Raw genomic sequence first — 18,804 nt, 5'->3', positions numbered from 1 at the left:
TTGTGGTTTTTCTGGTTACTGCAGCTATGCGCTTTCATTCTGATTAACTTTCAGGGAGCCTTCAGCTTCGGTGTGACAGTAACACAAGTAAGTAGCTAAATAAAAACATTTGCTTCTCTGTCAGTTCTGGTATCCAAACCCACACTTTGGCCCCTGAGCTCTTTAGAGCAGTGGTCCCCAACCACCGGGCCGGGGACCGGTACCGGTCCGTGGGTCATTTGGTACCATGCCGCACAGAAAGACTGAGCAAAACATATATTATTCATTATCTGAGTCTGAAAGCTGTTTCATTTATAAATCGATCAGATCCATCCGCCTGTGCCTTTAAGCACCTGCCCAGACGCTTGTCTCGGTCACGGGATACGGAACCCCAAAATTAAGCCCACAAGCAGCAAAAATAAATAAAAAACAAACGTCTTTGGAGAGCTTCTTCGGAAAGGGGAAAAGGCCTAACGAGGAGACAGAAGAAGAGGAGCCTACCCCTTCAAAGAAAAAGAAACCCGCATTTAAAAGACTATATCAGGAGTCCTATTTAAAATACGGATTTATTGCAACAGGTGATTCTCACACACCAAGTCCGCTCTGAGTGATATGTGGCGACAGACTCGCAAATGAAACGAAGCCTTCAAAACTGCGAGACCGAGCACCCTGCATTAAAAGACAAGCCATGGAAGAAAACATGAACAAGAACGACTGAAGCAATTAATGACGGCCAAAACAAAATGACGGAGTGGACTGGACATAAGAAACACACTTCGGGTGTCATGTCTCCCATTATCCCCAGATGGGACCCCCTCATTGCTGAGAAAGCTCAAAGGCTCCCACTAATTAAGCATAAGAGTAAGTTGTCTCTTTATGCACTTTGTTTTTATTTTATTTTATTTTCTGTGCCGGTCCGTGAAAGTGTTGTTTTACATGATACCGGTCCGTGGTGCAAAAAAGGTTGGGGACCGCTGCTTTAGAGGACAGACCAACATGTGATGGGAAACCACGCTCCTGAAGCAGACGCTTCAGGAGCGTGAAAGCAAGGACAACCAGACTAAACAACAGCTTCTATCCGCAGGCTGCTGAACACTGAACATTTATCATGTAAACATCATTGCCACAATGCACATTCTAAATGTCCTACCTCTGACAATAATATATAATCAATGCACCTTAAACACTGATAGCACGTTACCCTCTGTACATAGAACTGCATATTAGAATTTTTTGCTTATTTTTTTATTGCTTATTCTTATTTTTATTTATTCTTACTATGCTGTCTTTTATCTTAGTGTAGTTATTTACAAAGTCATGTGAAGGGATCTCGCAAAGTAAGTTTCATTGCTCAGTGTAACCTCTGCTGTGTATTTGACTGTAAACTTCATGAATCTTGAATCTTGCCAGTAACGACATGAGCAGTCTGGAGAGTGACGTCCTGTCTGTGCAGGTTCTGTTGTCTGCAGGCGACAGCTGCATCTATGCTGTTAATATTCAAGGTAAGAACACATGTTCTAGAACCATCACTGCAAGAAGCCTGTGTTTATAATGTTTAAAGGGACTCTAAAGCACAAAAGCCAAAAATATCCATCCATCATTCGTGTACATGTGTGAAAATTGGGTCATTTTCAGTGGCCGAAAATTTTCAGTGGCCGAAAATTCAGTGCATCCCTACTTCTAATAGATGTCTTTATTATTTCACAGAGGTCAGTTGTCAGCAGCCACCTCAGGCCTGACAATGAGGTGTATAGATATGCAGAAGCTGTTTCATACACCTGTATGCCGGATTATATCCTCACTGGATTAAAACAATATCATGTTCTGAAGATGGAACATTCAAACCTGCTCCTCCAAAATGTGTCAGTAAGTAATTTACTTTCCAATTTCCAGTCTCATCTCAGTTGTAACTAAGAGGCTTAGATACTTTTAAGAAGGGTTGGACAGATGCATTTTCCATTTTTTTATGTCCTGATGTTGAAGTTGAAAATGCTGACTGGCTGAGGGGATCTCCACCTCCGCATGGTTACAAGGCTACAATGACGTTCAAGTGCAGACATGGATTCGTTATGAAAGGATCGCCCACTATTACCTGCGGCGCAAACAGCTCGTGGGAACCTGCACTTCCAAAATGTGAAAGTAAGTCATAAGAGAAAATCAACTTTCATGTGATTATCTCGGTCACACTACACACAACAGGAGTGTGGTGACATCTAGTGGCTGTGTAGCAAACCTACAGCCTGATTAAAGTCCTCAGTAGACCTAACATGCTTAGTTGGTATAAAAACATGAATTAATAAATAAATACAGACGTAAATAGATGTGGCAATAAGTACATAAATAAGCATTTATATATTTCATAGAGCTGTACTTTTTTATTTAATGCTATGTTTATTTATTTACTCTGTTTCATTGATTTCATTCCTAATTTACACAAACTAAGCAGTCGTAACAGCCTCCATGTCGCAGAAATCTGACGATAGCATTGGTTAACCAGCAGGGGTGGTTTTGATACCAACTACTGGGCTAAAACGGGATTCATTACGGCTGCTGCCAAGCAGTGTCATACAATGACTAGCAAGGCGCGCCACAGGCTAGGGTGAAGAACACACAACAGTGACTAGGGAGGAGTTGGGATTGAACCACCAACCTTCCGGTTACTAGACAACCCTGCTATACCACTGCACCACTGTTGTCCCCACTGGATGTAATTGTACCACCTCCCCGATCCATGTGGTACCTGTAACACTGTTGTATCAGGGTCTGTGTTGTGCATTACAACCATCAGGCATGTTGTGTTCTGTTCATTGCATGTCTGTAATGTAGTTCAATCAGGAAGTGTCTGCTTCACATCAATTACGATTTATCCCTATCCGCTTCCCTAATCTCTCTCCTTCTATCCCTCACTCCACTGCTCTCCCTCTCTCTTCTGCTCACTAAGCCGGATGTGTAATAGAGAGCACCTGCCTCACCAGTCAGCTGTCACTTTCTGTCCCGCTCCTGACCAATCACAGCTTAGCAAGAAATTTAAAAGTCTTCATCTCTCCTTCAGCTTTCTTCTGATCGACCCCGGCAACCCTCCTCCACCCCAAGCACCACCAGATCCACGCCAGTTCAGGCCTCCGATCTGCTGCCCTTTAGCTCTCCACCACCACCAGGTCTAGGCCCCGAGGGGTTTTCTGATCAGCGACCCCCCCCCCCTTTTTCGGATGTGGTTTTTACGACGGGGTCTAGGACGCACATTCAAAAACGTTTGTACTTAAATCTTTCTCATTGAGTTCGCTGAGTCTCTCATGATTGAAATGACATGTGTCCCTTCATAGCCTTATTCTCAGGCTACATTGTTTTACTTTTACCTTGTTTTATTTTTACCTTATATTATTTCTAACCCATGCATGCTTCTTATTACATGTTAATTGTTATGTACGCACTAATCACTAAGGTAAATTCCTAGTGATGTGAAACCTCTTCACTTACATGGCAACAAACATAGGATAAATATAGCTTTTTTTGTGGACTGTGAATATGTCAGTGGTGACATTCATAGCAACAAACGATAGCTTTCATTTCACCAGCAGTGCGGCAGCAGGAAGCTTTCACCACCACAGTCCATCTCTGCAGCTTCCTGAGAGCTGACGGGTGTTAAGATCTTTACCTTTAAGATGAAAATGGAGGTGCTGCTTCTGATTTTGCTTTTTCGCAGTGAGTTGGCTGAATATTTTGTTTCCTTTCATTTCTTTTGTCTGCTTCAGGGCACATCTGTGATTTCTCTGCTAATCAGTCAGTAATGCTTTGTTACTAACCATTAAGCTATATGTAAAAATGGAACCTGTTGTTTTGGACATGTGTCGTTTTTGTTAAATTCAAGAACAGCGAAAAATTTTGACATTAATTTACCTAAAATTGAAATATTGTTGTCGAGAATTTGGTCAAATTCAAGGAAATCTGAATGTTTGTGTTACGTGTTTGCAACTTAGATACATACAAACAATGAATTCTATTATCCAGAGTTTAACTTGGGGGGTTCTGGTTACTGCAGCTATGCACTTTCATTCTGATTTATCTTTCAGTGAGCCTTCAGCTTCAGTGTGATAAGACAGAGATCACAGCACACGTCGGAGGTGAATTCATTCTCGCCTGCCAGTACGACTCAAGCCGCTACCTTTACAGTAAAAAGTACTGGTGCAGAGGAGACTCCAGAAACACTTGTCAGATTTTGGTGCATTCAGAAGAAATAAAGAGAAACACACAAAGGTCTCACATCATCGAAAGGATCGGAAGAAGAGCGCTGTTTGTGAGAGTGACAAATCTAAGACTTGATGATGCTGATGTGTACTGGGTTGGGATTGACAAAATTTATGCCGACATCATGACATCAGTCAAAGTGGTTATCACTGAAGGTAAGGTTCTCTTCTCACAACATCAGTAACACAAGTAAGTGGCTAAATAAAAACATTTGCTTCTCTGCCAGTTCCAGTATCCAAACCCGCACTTTGGCCCCTGAGCTCTTTAGAGGACCGACCAACATGTGATGGGAAACCAGTGACTGTGCGCTGTGGTTGTGCTAAGGGCACAGGCGTTCAGTACGCCTGGTATCAGGCTCACACTCACCGCGAGCCCTTCCTGCTTCACAGCTCGTCAGACCTGTACCTGCACTGTCGCACTGTCGAAAAGAAGAGTGATTACTACTGCGTTGCCAGTAACGACATGAGCAGTCTGGAGAGTGACGTCCTGTCTGTGCAGGTTCTGTTGTCTGCAGGCGACAGCTGCATCTATGTTGTTAATATTCAAGGTAAGAACACGTGTTCTAGAACCATCACTGCAAGAAGCCTGTGTTTATAATGTTTAAAGGGACTCTAAAGCACAAAAACCAAAAATATCCATCCATCCATCCATCATCCGAACCTGCTTTGTCCTGCAGTGCAGGGTCACGGGGCTGGAGCCTATCCCAGCTATCAGGGTACACCCTGGACAGGTCACTAGTCCAGTGACCAGGGGCCAAAAGTATCATTTATGTTAAATTGAAGGATTTTATGACAATAACTGCTTGAGGGTGGCAGCGTTTTTTTGTTGAATTTGTATTAAAGCCTAAAGTTCTGCACATTTAACCTGGCCACCTTCTCCTCAGCTCCGTCTCTTTGCCGACTGTGAGGCTGGCCATGAGTTAAGAGTCAGGTGCTGCCAAGATGGTGCCACACTTCCACTGTTTATGATATCAGAGAGTGTTCATCCATCTTTTTTCCTGTGTGAAATTAAGAATTAAGAATTAAGAAAACCTTTATTAGTCCCACAATGGGGAAATTGTGTTTTTGCAACAACAGATACAGACAGCAAAAGATAGGTTAGAAAAGATATATACATGATAAAATAAACTACCAATAAAATATAGAATAGAATCAAACAAGAAACAGTATACATAAGTGTTTATTTTACAGTCTGAAGGAAAGACCTTCTGTATCTCTCCTCCACACACCGAGGGTGGAGCAGTCTGCCACTGAAGCTGCTCTGCAGTGCTGACAGGGCGTCCTGCAGGGGGTGGGACTCATTGTCCAGCATGGAGGTCAGTTTTGTCAGGACCCTCCTGTCACCCACCTCCTGCACTGAGTCCAGAGAGCAGCCCAGGACAGAGCTGGACCTCCTGATGACTCCAGCTTCTTCCTCTCCCTCTCAGTGACGCTGCTGTTCCAGCAGACCACACCGTACAGGATGACTGATGCCACCACAGAGTCATAGAAGGTCTTCAGGAGTGCCCCTTTCACTCCAAAAGACCACAGTCTCCTCAGCAGGTAGACAAAACAGAAGAAAAACCTCTGAGCAGTCATCTCCAGTGGCCTGTAGAGGCACATTCACTATTGTACATCAGCTCTGTGAGTGTGTTTGTAACCAGCTATACATCAGTTGGATGGGGATGAATGGAAGAATTTACAGTCACAGTAAGGGACTGAAAAAACACCATAATTGTTGCAATTTTTTCATCACCCAGTGTAGAATATCTTCTGAAATGCCTTCAGGAATACATGCATTGATCCTGGTTGGGCGTGTAGTGATGAACAGTGTCTTCCATGTGTCATGGGAGCTTTAGGGTGCTTTCTGTCCCCACCGTGGATGGTGAGTGTGGTTTGGGTAGGACATGGTGCCTTTATGACGCATGGTTTATTACGTGTGGTTTTCAGAAATGTTCTGATAGAAATAGCCTGTAAGTGTGGCTGTGGTGCAGCCTGTGGAAACTTACACAAGCTTAGCATAATAATGCCCACAGGTTCTGCCATTGAGGTAAACTGTGCAGTGTGTTTTAGAATTAGTGGGTTAGACTGTTATATTTTAGTAGAAAAAACATTATTATTCTGTTATCTTCAAATTATGATATAAAATGATATAATTTTAATGGATATATTCAGCATGTAGCTTTTACTACTTAACTTGACTTTGGCGCCGTCTAGTGGCCACATTCCATATTCCAGTATAACCTTACAGTAGATAAATATTATAAACATGGGCTTCTGTTGACTCTGCTTTGTTTTATGCTGTGGTGAAATCCTAATCTGACAATAGTGCCATTGTAATGTCACCTCTGTGAATCATCAGGCCAACCCTTTTACGACTGCATGGACAGAATGAGCACCACCACAGTCACAGCTCCACCTGTGACTTCCTGCCAAGCTCCCACAGAATTCCACCCTGAATCGCACAACCAGTCTTTACTAACGAATGACACACAAACACATCTGATCTTCAGCAGGTTTGACTGCTTGTTGTTTGCTCACCAACCTGACAGACTAACGTTAGATTGGACTTTATTGAAAACCTGCGACCTCTTTGTGTTTCAGGTCGTGGACCGGGGTGCCGTTCTGGTATATGCTGCTCCGCTGGGGGGCTCTTATATTTTTGACAATGTTTTTATGCATAGTTGTTAAATGTACAAAACAAAGACACAAAAATATGTCAAGAAGGCGAAGATGAAGCTTTTAAGACTCATCGGGCTCGGTGACCTGTATCCTACAGTGCCAGTTCTTTGGAAGTTCATAATCAGCATCATGTGACAATGACTGTATTGTTTTATTGTACCCAAGCTTCTTTGATCTGCGTGTTTACCAAGACGTCTCATACATGTATAAACGCATAACTTCATTTCAAGTAATAGAGTTCGCCTGCTAGCACACAGTGTTTATCCTGTAATTAATGTTCTATTATATTCTGTATTTGTTGTATAATATGTTGAATCATTTATGCCTCACACTGTACTAAATTAACTTCCATGGCTATTACAGCTTTTTAGAAATATGAAAATTCCTTTTCACATCTGATTATGTGTGTGTGTGTGTGTGTGTGTGTGTGTGTGTGTGTGTGTGCGTGTGTGTGTGTGTGTGTGTGGGTGGTTGGGGGGGGGGGGGGATCTTACAAAGGCCTTTTATTTGTTACTTCATTTCCTCATTGAGTAAGCCTGGGTTGGGTCTAACATAAACTTTGCTCATTGCATTGTTACCGATAAAATGAAAGGAAGTTGTGTAGTTAAAGCATGAATGGTTTACAGAGCACGGGCCAAGCCTGTCTGGGAAAGAAAAGCTTTAAAATGTTCAGATCTGCGTCTGAGACTACTCAAATCTATCTGTCTGTCTGTGATCAATCAATCAAACAATCAATCAATCAATCACATGGCTGATTTTGGACCTGTGGTCTCGGCTCTATGCTGAGTTTTACATACAGACAAAACTCGGATTTTCCATCTTCAACCCAATGTGCTCTGCGTCGTATGTAGTTATCCTCACTGTTAGGACTAACATATGTTTATGACGTTAAATAATGGTGGACCGTGTGACTCAGCTTCATGAGATACACTGCACTTTGCTGATTTGTAATAAGAACCCCGGTGTTACGTTGCGGAAAGTTTGGCTTTACGACGCCCCGGAAGGCACCATGATGCGTCATCGTGTGACCACACCCACTTCCCCGCAGATGGAGTCACGGTCCTCAGGCGGAAGGAACGGAACTTGGCTTAGCGTTACGGAAACGGCTCTTCGCGTTTATTTGAGAAGTTCGGTGAGTTAAACGACCTTATCTTTTAAAACCAACCAAATTCTAAACAAAACGGCCCGATGAACGTCCCCTCTAACGAGACGGGGCCATAAACACACTCGCTGCTAATGGCTAACGTATCGTTAGCTAGCTTTCGACTTCCACGCTTGGCGTCTTTAAAAAAATCTTCAAAATATTTAGATTTTCACCGAAGTCGAGCAGTCAGGTGAACTCACTTCAACGCATTTGGTATTCTAGCGTTACATTAGGCTTAGTCCTGCTTTGAATAGACGTTAATATTGGGATTCTGCCCGTTGTTACGGTTTGGTGTTTGAAGAGGGAAGACTGAGGGCCTGCTCATGTCAAGGGCGGAAGTTTAACAAACAAACATATGTCACAGCTGATTAACCTCAGGCGTCACTCAGGGCTGAAGTTGTTTAACATATTTATGCAGAAAAAATATTAATCTGTTAAGTTTTTATAGCAGTTTTTTGGAAGTGGACGTTTTGTCCCCGAATGACACAAAAGGGTAGTAAATTTTAAAACTGCTGCTACACAAAAGCTAATAATGCATCAAACTCAATGTTTTGGCTAATCTTTGACCTATCCATGACAGATTTAAAAATAACCTAACTTTTGTTTAGTGGAATATAACTCACTTTTTTTAGTTTTCTTCATAAAAAAATTACTGTGACATCAAGTAATCAAACTTTTGTCGTTTTTGTCCACGAATGATACAAAGGGTAGTAAATTTCTTTCACCATGTTCTGGTGATCTATTTGAAAAGTTTAATTTGGAATTCTAAAATGTGTCTAGAGAGAGTCTTTGTTACAAAAAATTGTGCCATATGCACCAACACAGATAAAATGGTGGCAAAAATGACCCAAATGGACAACAAAGTCCCCAATGACGCCCGAGGGTTAAGTTTTAGAACAACCACGTGGGACTAGTTCCATTAGCAAGTGTCACGCTCTTTTACTTATTAATATAGAGAGATTGATAAGTGATGTTTGGTGTACGTGACGTATGACTTAAGCCTGTTTATATATAAACATTAGTCCGTAAACAGGTTTTAACACAACATTTTTCACACTTAGGTTATTTTAGAAGATAAATTTGGAAACGGTTACGTCATTAGATTTACGGACATTGGTGGATTAGGTTGATCTCTGTAGTGTCAAGCGTCTTGGCAAAGTTTTAATACCTTGTCGCTTTTGTCTACAGCAGAGAGTGCTGCAGTCGGGCTGAGCTGATTTTGCCATGGGGGTCCCAGTTTTCCTTCTCCTGGGCATTCTTGGCCTTGTCGTAACAGCTAAAGGTGAGTGTGGCTAATCCTGTGTCATGTCACTGTGTAAGTAGACAGGCTGATGGTAGGCCTGTGGTTAACATGTATTTACTATACTCACTGTGGCTCACCTTAACTTTCTCTCCTATTTTTTTTTCATAGCTCAAAGCTGTTCTAAACCTGCTCTAGGGCCGAACATGAACTTGCATAACGATTACATTCTTTCACAAACATTCCCTGACGGGCTCCGAGTTTCTTTGTCCTGTGTTGTTGGCTACCAGCCTGCAGCAGGCTCAATATACATCACTTGCACCGCTGGCACATGGAGTCCTGTGCAGCTGATATGCGAGAGTGAGTATATTCACTGAATTCTACCTTTAAAGTGATGCAGTGACGTTTTGTGGGAAAAAACCTGTCAGTTCCTACCCAAGGTAGAGCTATAGAGGAGGAACCCATTCAAACTTTAGATTGTGTTTTAAACTGCTCATTTATTAATTTAGAATGATGACAGATTAAACATGTTAACACAGACTGTAGAGAGATCTGATGACCGCTCTGTTAGCTGATCACATTTGGCAGTTATTATTTTTAAGGGCATTTTTTTCCTATTTCAGAGCGGCCCTGTGGCCCTGCTGGAGAAATTTCCAATGGCCATATTGAATACCCTGATGGATCTGACTTTGGAGCAAAAGCTGTGGTCGTTTGTGATCCTGGGTTAGTACTGCTCAATATTTAGAGATTTAAGGCCTTTTAACAGTAATGTCACCCATTATGTTTCCCCAAACATCAGTCACACTCTGGTTGGTAACAAAGAAATTCGCTGTGGAGCCCAAGGATGGATGGGCAGGTTACCTACATGTGAAGGTCTGTTGTCTTTGTCCACATTTCCACACATCTAAAACTCAATAGTATTCTACGATTCTAAACAGATGTCTTTATTATTTCACAGAGGTCAGTTGTGAGCCACCACCTCAGATTGAAAATGGCTCCTTCAGGCCTGACAATGAGGTGTATAGATATGCAGAAGCTGTTTCATACACCTGTATGCCGGATTATATCCTCTCTGGATTAAAAACAATATCATGTTCTGAAGATGGAACATTCAAACCTGCTCCTCCAAAATGTGTCAGTAAGTAATTTACTTTCCAATTTCCAGTCTCATCTCAGTTGTAACTAAGAGGCTCAGATACTTTTAAGGGTTGGACAGATGCATTTTGCATTTTCCATTTTTTTGTCTGCAGAGGTTAACTGTCCAGATGTTGAAGTTGAAAATGCTGACTGGCTGAGTGGATCTCGACCTCCGCATGGTTACAAGGCTACAATGACGTTCAAGTGCAGACGTGATTATGTTATGAAAGGATCGGCCACTATTACCTGCGGCGCAAACAGCTCGTGGGAACCTGCAGTTCCGAAATGTGAAAGTAAGTCATAAGAGAAAATCAACTGTTCTAAAAACGTTGGGTGAAGATAAGCCTGGAGATCAGCCATCCTGATGTTTTTTCTATTGTACACAAAGAATGAGTCTGGGGGTCAGTCTGTGGGTTGGAGGTGCTTTTTCATGGGGCAGTATCAATGAGTGCAGACGGCTGATTGGACTGACATACAGCCGGTCACAAAAACAAAGCGCTTTGCAGGCAGAGCCACAACAAGACTAGCATCAACAGAAGACATCCAGTGTCTCCGTAGTGGTGAATGACAGTTGTCAGTTTTGTTATAAAAACCTGCAAATCCATGGTGTTATTAGCAATTGGCAATTTTTTTTTGCAAATATTTGAAATGAGTCATCACATTAGGCCCCCCACGTTTTAGATATAAAAAGAGGAAAAGGACTGTACTGGGTGGAACTGGAAGTCAAACAGTCCTCTCTTAAGATGGAACTGTTTGAGTAGTGACCGGCTGGCTGGCCAGCTTCATGTAACAATTTACAACTTTGCCTTTGAGTCTTTACATCTCTCCTTTCTACGTTTCTCTAATATATTCTTACTCTTGCTATGTTTACCTGAAATTCTAAAATATTTCATAGAAAACCATAATAAATACACGTGCATGACATGCGATCATAATTAAAACTGCACTTTATTGAATAGAAATGATTGATACATTAGTTTAATTACACATCTTGAGCGATTAACATTCGGGCTGTTACAGAAATGCCACCACCACCTACTGCTGCTCCTACCACTACTACTACTACTACTACTACTACCACTCCTCGTACTTCAAAGAGACCAACAGGTACAGTCCATGTTAATTATTACAAACAATATAACCCCCCCCCCCCCCCCCCCCCCCCAGAGTGTATAGATAAAATAGGGATTCATACAATCGGCGATCTGCAGCCTTGATCTGTTCACATGAAGTCTGCTGCCTGTGCGTCACACACTTAACACAGAGCATGTTGCTGTGATGTTCTATCAGAGGTGTTTTGATAAAGGCAGAGCTCAGTTATTGTGTTTGTATGTATGCACAGTCCATTGTTTAAACAACACAGCGTTCATGCAGTTTTATCAGCTGATGTTTGGTGTAATGTAATGTTAGCCTTAAAGTCCTAGTCTGTTTCTGGGAAGTACCTTGACCTGCATGGTATTTAATGTGCTGGAGTGATCTGACATGGACATTACTACATTGTCTATTCTTGCTCATGAAGGTGGAAGGTGTGTGTAGGTGTGTTTGTGTGTGTGTGTGTAGGTTTGTAGGTTTGTTTGTGTGTGTGTAGGTTTGTAGGTTTGTAGGTTTGTGTGTAGGTTTGTGTAGGTTTGTTTTTAACTGTGCGTCTCTGCTTCAGGTTCCGGCACAGATGACAAAGAAAGTAAGTTCTACCATAACGGACACACACATTTCTGTTCTTAGATAAAAGAATGGATTTTACTTTATTGTGTTTTATTTCAACTCACAGGTGGTGCAGGTGATTCCAGCACAGGTTTCTTGCTTAAAGTCATTCTGGGTAAGTTTAAACTTTTCATTCTTTGTGTAGATAAGACATATAAAGAGAGGGGGGGGTTGTTCTCGTTTTGTTCAACAGATAGGTGGAAGTCAAACACTCCTTACTGCCCTCTTATTGTGTGTAAATAATAATTTAGTTTTTGTTGCACTTACCATGCTAACGTTTGTAAATGTGCAGGGTCTCAGGCAGTTAATGGGACTACATGTGTTCACACCTTTATTTTTTCTTGTTGAAGCACCTGTGGCAGTAATATTGGGACTTGTTGCTGTCGCTGTAATCATCAAGAAAATGAAGGGGTAATATGTTGTTTTATTGAGCTCTGCAAACTAACCCTTGAAAAAGCTTTGTCCCTGTCATGGCTTATCATCTTATGTTCGCAGAACGTTTTGATCTGACTTTTCTTCTTAGTAACATTCTCAGTGTTAACTTGTTTTTTTCCAAGCTTTCTATCCAGTGACTGTTCTCTTCTGGCGTTTTGTGTGCTTGTAAGACTTTGTTAATATTTTTCTCCAGTGCAATGTAAGGCTGCACGATTAATTAAAACAAAACAAACTTCGATTCATACATTGATTTTTATGTATGTTCATGTGTTTCCCTGCAGATTATGTCACATGCTCACACGTGCTGTATCAGTTACACTTGTGACTCACGAGCATAAAACAAAACATTATTAATTCACCAATTGGACCAGGAATTAAAAAAAAATGATAGTCATGCAACCCGCTTGCTTGAAAGCGACAATGTGTGAAATCTGGTACAAAAAACACACATTCCTCCATTTTGGGGGGTTTCATCCCTGGCAACAATGTACAAGGAGTCATCATCTGCAGTGTTACTTTTGGGTCCAGCAGTCTAGAGGCAGATTCTTTCAATCTTGATCTCATCTTCACATGGAGATCTGTGTGTGATTATATTTAAGCTGGAATCGTGCAGCCTTGCTACAGTGCCAATGTTGTCATAAGTGCAACAGTAAGCACCTGAAGCACTCTCCCACACAGGACTGTAGAGGCTTCTTCTACAGCCTCTAAGGTCCTGTACATCAGAGGCACACTTATTTAAATGAACATCAATGGAGGCCATCCAGATGCAACTTATGGATAATACAGTGTAATACTAATCGCTTTAAGTGCCAATAATTAGATTGGGGTCATAATTTGGGCAAATTATCTAAATGAGATCCGTCTTACAGAAAAGTTTTTGGTTCAAGTGTTTAAACTTCTTTTTGAAGATGATTGGCTTCAGTCGATGTTCAGCCAGTTTGGGGTATTTTAAGTTTACTCTGGTCAGCGGACGGACAAATGTGAATTCAATGGTAACATTTAATGTTATTTATTATTAATAATATTATTTAAATAATCATAATGCAGACCCTCCAGGTTTTCGCAACCCTCGTTACACACACTAGAAGTCTTGGTCTCATACACACACACACACACACTCTCTCACACACTAACACCATCGCAGGTACGTGTGCACACGCACTCACTGCCCAGTCTCTCAACAGCTCCTTGCTTCCTTTGTTACGTTTAGAAGATGCAGCAGACATGTTATGTGTCATTTGCTCCCAAAAATAACAGCAGTAGGCCGTGAGAAGCACTCTGTATGGAAGTGGATCAAAACATCACGGTGTTAGTAACAGCTGTTTTCTTGCTTGCATCATAAATTAGAAGTTAAAATCACGACTATTTTTAGCAACATTTCTCTCGTCCCCACAACTTCACCACAACAAGCATCTAAAAACACAGCAACGTTAACGATCACAGCAACCGTAACGATCTCAGAAAAGACCCGCGGAATCCTGGAGGGACTGAGGATGTGTTCTTCAGCCCCACAGTGGACTAAATTGTGGCTCCAATACTAGAACACAGACCAGATCGTAGCATTGTTGGGCCGTCACACCCCTGATGTACTTCTGTTTTTTGTAGTCCTTGGTTGAAACTTTTCTAAATCATGAGGTCTTAAAGTAGGAAGTAGGGCTGACATGTTTGGGAAATAAGTGTTGACATAAATGATGACACTACACCATTTGGGTGACAAAACCCATAAAACTTTATCAGCTTAAATAATAAAAAAGGCCATATATTTATTAAAACAGTGACTTTCTCAGTTATCAAACACACACACACCACCACACACTTTAGATCCTGGGTGTTGCGGCGTGCTGCATGCAGAGTGGGTCTGTGTGATTGGGTTTCTTTCTGGCCTTCCCTTTAGTTTTATGTGTGCCTTGCTATACGTAAGCAGCAATGTTGACTAGTCATTACTGGATTACAGCTCTCAGGGTGGCAAAACTGATGCTACAGAACCTGAAGAGGATTTACCCCTAGATGAGTAAGTAAGAAAATGGACTGACAAACATGTGAACTCATATATGTCAAGTGAACAGATAACGATGAGCGACAGTGTGTGGAACTGCAGGCACGCTGTTAAGATTATGTTGGACTGTGTCAGTGGGTTGTTTTTTTAATCTATGTCATGGTATCAAAGAGCTAAAATATGCTGGACTTGTTTGGGGTTCAACAGGCGGAGAGCTCAGATTTTTATGTGGGTTCCTTCTGTGGGTCCTTGCTTCTTCCTTTCTTCACCTCACTAATGGCTCATTAACAGCCCAAATTTACCAGAGTCTGGGATTGAAACCTGCCACAAAACACCTTGAAGCAATTCGTACAAGTCAGTGTCCCTGTTGTCTTTTAGTTTTTATTTAAATATATAGAGAGATAAATAGTGTTGCAGGTCCATGATGTAACATTTCTGCCTGGTTTCTCGTCCCCCTTTGTTTGGCTGCTTGTCTTTCAGCTGGGACGACTTCCTGCGATACTTTTCTCCAGAGCTTTTCTTACAGGTCAACAGTGGGTTTTGCACCTTGTCTAAACAAATGCTAATCATGTCTTCTTTTTTCCATTAGCAAGCGTAGCTGTCCTGTGTCTCCAGCATTACTAGCTGCAAAGCCGGCCGCTTGAGAAGAGGATTGTCCTCGGACCAGACTTCGAATGTATGTGCCATCCACATATACGGCTGAAGTAAGTTTCCGGGTGCCAGTCTGGCACTGAGGAACTTCTGCAGATGTATCTCAATGCTTAATGCTTGAAGTGGCAGATAATTAATTATGATATACAGCTTTGATTGGCACTCCTAACCTACCATAATTCCATGAATGTTTGTATTCTGGTAATTGTGAAGGAACGACTTATGTTTATCAAATTCCACATTTACTTTGCACTGTAGCACAGAGAGCTCTTAAAGAGTGTGTGGGCGAGTTTTCTTTTAATTGATTGGAGAGTTTTGTTCGTTAGCCTTGTTTGTGATTAATGACAAAGTGGACCCTTTATTGTTGGTGAATCTACAAAGGTCACTGCAAATTACTTTGACTTGGCTTGGTGTGTGAGCACTGTGCTCATTGAGTGACGATACCAGGACGTATTTTTACCATTGTAGAATGAAACGTAAATAACCACACCCGGATTTATACATTTGAGAAGGACAGGCTCCAAAAAGAATACACAACAGGAAGCTCGTTAGTAAACCTCCTTTATTCAGCCCGATGATTTAATCATGACAAGTCAAACAGTTTAGGATCTGTCCCTCTGCCTTGTATTGTAACATTGGCTATACACTGCTAATAGATCCAAAGGAATGTAAATTAGGAGGTAACGCAAAAAGGCTTTACCTTTTCAGAAACAGTCACCAGAAAAAAGTTTTGTATGTGCCGATGACGGACTGATTTGCAGTTGCCATGACATTTACACCACTGTAGAGGAAACGCCCAGAACTGTGCAACGTTTCCTATTTCAGTAGCTAAACATGAAACAAATGTAATGCCTTAATGCAGAAAGCTAAATACTTTTTAGTTTGGTTTGTTGAGTGAGTTTGTAAATGAAGTGAGCCTGCTTTACATAATCAACTTTTTAATAACCACTTTTTGTTGTACACTTTCACTAGATAAACAGCTGCACCACCACAATTCATAGCATAATAACCTCAAACGTGTTCTGTAGACATGTCACACTTCGTCTGTTTCAGCGTTGGTAAATCAAAATTGAGCCAAACAGGACAAAGGATTTAAGATGTAGACACGCAGAGGTTTTGTGTGTCTTTAAAGATAAAAGGTGTATAAACTGTCTTGCTTTTTTATTTATTTGAGAAAGAAATTGTCCAAGTGTCTTCTTAGTTTGAGGCATAAAAGTGTTTGAATTGCTACATTTTGTAATTAATGAAAGAAATAAAATAACGGAACACAAACGTGTGTCTACAGTGTTTAAAGCTCGACAGCTTACTTATGTCTGTACTGGGTTTCAAAGGGGGCACAGTTTTATGTCCAACTTCTCTCCAGGAAACAGGTTTGTGGGACAGACAATTGGAGACTTACCATTGTATTGTGTGTGTGCAGATGTGACTGCCTAAGAAAGTAGTCGTGGCCACAGGTGTACAGGAGTTAGCCCTAAAGTTTTTTAGTTTTTTTTTTTTGAAGATGCCCACAGCTACATGATTGAAATACCAACTACAAACATGTTACAGTGCCACCTTGTGGACATCATCGAAACATTTGTTAACGTTCTAAAGAACTTACAGCTTCTAAACAGGCAAGATACACAGTCACTAATTAACCTAACAAGTGGGGGGAGAGGACACAGGCACAGGAGGAACGTGCAAACCCCATCTGGAACCTTCTTGGTGTAAGGCGACGGTGCTAACCGCTTCCCCACCCTCTAAAGAACATCCTCTCTAACATAACGACATGAATCACTTTGTCTCACCTGATAAACTCCTCCTCAAGGCGAGCAGAGAACTGTCCTTCACTGTAACCGATTTCAAATGGTGCTAGAAAAAGAAGCAGACTCTGAACACCAGAAGAAATCAGTCAACCTTGGAAAGGGCTTTAGGTGTCGAAGCTGCAGCGCGATGCATCAGGGAGCTCATTTCTTCCTTATTAGTGGACGCCTCTCATAGCGGCCTGGTGCCGGTCAGTGAAACGTTCCCGCCCCAAGAACACTGATTTCAAATGGTGCTAGATAGATGACAATACTCTAAGCCACCATCTGAAACCAGCTTCCAAGGGGGGCACTTTAAAGCCAGTGAAGCATCCTTGGGTGGAGTCAAAAGCAGTAAATCTGGAAGGGACCAGGAAAGAGAAAAATGTATATTAGTCTAATAGTCCAAAATAAAACAAAACAGTTCACATTAGATTATAACAAGAAATGATTCTTCATGATTTCCTTCTTTGTAATGTGGCAGAAACACCCTGAAACGGCCACATAGACTTCCATAAGAAAAGCAAAGGGCCACATTTTCTTTTATAAATCATACAGTGATATAAATTGGAGATCACTGGCACAGTGTCTACCTCACTCGCTCCTCTGTCCTCACTGTGTGTGTCCATGTCTACTCTGACTGTGTGCTGGTTGTATGTTGAAACACACTCCCGCACAGCAGCACAGATGATGTGAAGATACTTTTACAGAAGAAACCCATTAGAAAGTAGATGGGATGATTGTACAGCAGCGTGGAGGAGACATGGAGGGTTGGGAAGACGTCACTGGTAATGTCGTGCTCAACACCTGACTTTTGCTGCCTTTGGTTAATATGTAATATGCGGGCCGCATTGAAGGCGCAAGCGGGCCGAGTCTGGCCCCAGGGGCCGTACTTTGCCCAGGTCTGCCCTAGAAGATGACGCACAGTCACCATCAGCACCATAGACTGTGAATACAGTCTGCTCTGCACACTGTTGAAAAAAGTGAAGCCAAAATATTTTGCTCTCCATACTCTTCATAGCCACAGTTCAAACATGACATACAAAATGTCATGGAACAGAAAGAACTACCTATCTATAGCTAACGAGTTAACTATCTTTGCGAAAAATCTGAACATTTTTTTAGTTTTTATTTGGGTACGTATGCTCTAACATGGTGTTTATGACTAATACTGCTGCCAGCCACCAGGGGGCAATCAAGTGTATCAGCCACACTTCTCATATGGAGCTACAGCTGATCAACTAAAATCAGAGGGTAGGAATACAGCAATGCTCATCAAAGTCATTGATGTGAGTTGTGTATTAACCACACTGACATGACACTGACATGACACTGACCTGACACTGACCTGACACTGACATGCATGGAATTCAATCACAACAAGTCTGCGATGGGTTTAATTTGGTAAAGTTAACTCAAGAGAGCACTGAGTATCAGTTAATGTTTTTTTAGCAACGTCTCATCTCTCCTTTACACTCAGAGATAGGAAGTCATAGTAAGTTTGAAAATGCCTTGTCTGGACTAGGATGAGGGTCCACACCAGCATCTTGGAGACTCCAGGAACCCGTACGTCTGATGCACTCTGGGAGGGTTTCGTAAAGTAAAGTTTGATTAACAGGCCCGGTTCAGAAAGCACAGAGCAAGCAGCAGACACCTCTCTGTCAGTCTATTTCCAACACGCCCACACAAATGATCCGATACTGGATCTGTACTCCGTGGATGTATGCGGGGCCAAACGAGAACAGATACGTGGTGTCTGCATGTCTGTAACGTACAGGCTCACCTCGATGACTTCTCTTCTCCACGTTGCTCAGTAGAATTAGGAGGACGACAGA

At 41.8% G+C, this 18,804-nt stretch overlaps 2 protein-coding genes across 6 annotated transcripts; both read left to right on the top strand.

The window, feature by feature from the left end:
* The first annotated feature begins 3,556 nt into the window (after nt 1-3,556).
* On the top strand, nt 3,557-7,147 carry LOC114438415 (uncharacterized). The gene is made up of 5 exons (XM_028409744.1): nt 3,557-3,681; nt 4,050-4,379; nt 4,451-4,771; nt 6,565-6,718; nt 6,807-7,147. The coding sequence occupies exons 1-5, from the start codon at nt 3,642-3,644 to the stop codon at nt 6,937-6,939; spliced, it is 978 nt and encodes a 325-aa protein (XP_028265545.1). The 5' UTR covers nt 3,557-3,641; the 3' UTR covers nt 6,940-7,147.
* A 760-nt stretch (nt 7,148-7,907) lies between these two features.
* On the top strand, nt 7,908-16,460 carry LOC114438414 (membrane cofactor protein-like). 5 transcript variants are annotated; one of them, XM_028409738.1, is made up of 13 exons: nt 7,908-8,016; nt 9,217-9,310; nt 9,440-9,628; nt 9,892-9,991; nt 10,068-10,141; nt 10,227-10,406; nt 10,519-10,698; nt 11,426-11,512; nt 12,063-12,086; nt 12,174-12,221; nt 12,457-12,517; nt 14,496-14,552; nt 15,127-16,460. In XM_028409738.1, the coding sequence occupies exons 2-13, from the start codon at nt 9,253-9,255 to the stop codon at nt 15,179-15,181; spliced, it is 1,113 nt and encodes a 370-aa protein (XP_028265539.1). In that variant the 5' UTR covers nt 7,908-8,016; nt 9,217-9,252; the 3' UTR covers nt 15,182-16,460. The 5 variants fall into 5 exon arrangements, with proteins under 5 accessions (XP_028265539.1, XP_028265543.1, XP_028265541.1 ...); XM_028409739.1 differs by having other exon boundaries at nt 7,911-8,016; nt 9,220-9,310; XM_028409742.1 differs by lacking the exon at nt 11,426-11,512.
* Nucleotides 16,461-18,804: the final 2,344 nt, after the last annotated feature.

This window comes from Parambassis ranga, chromosome 7 (genome assembly GCF_900634625.1).
Source record: "Parambassis ranga chromosome 7, fParRan2.1, whole genome shotgun sequence".
In the NCBI taxonomy this organism is placed as follows: Eukaryota; Metazoa; Chordata; class Actinopteri; family Ambassidae; genus Parambassis; species Parambassis ranga.
This window is presented reverse-complemented; position numbering and strand designations above follow the sequence as displayed.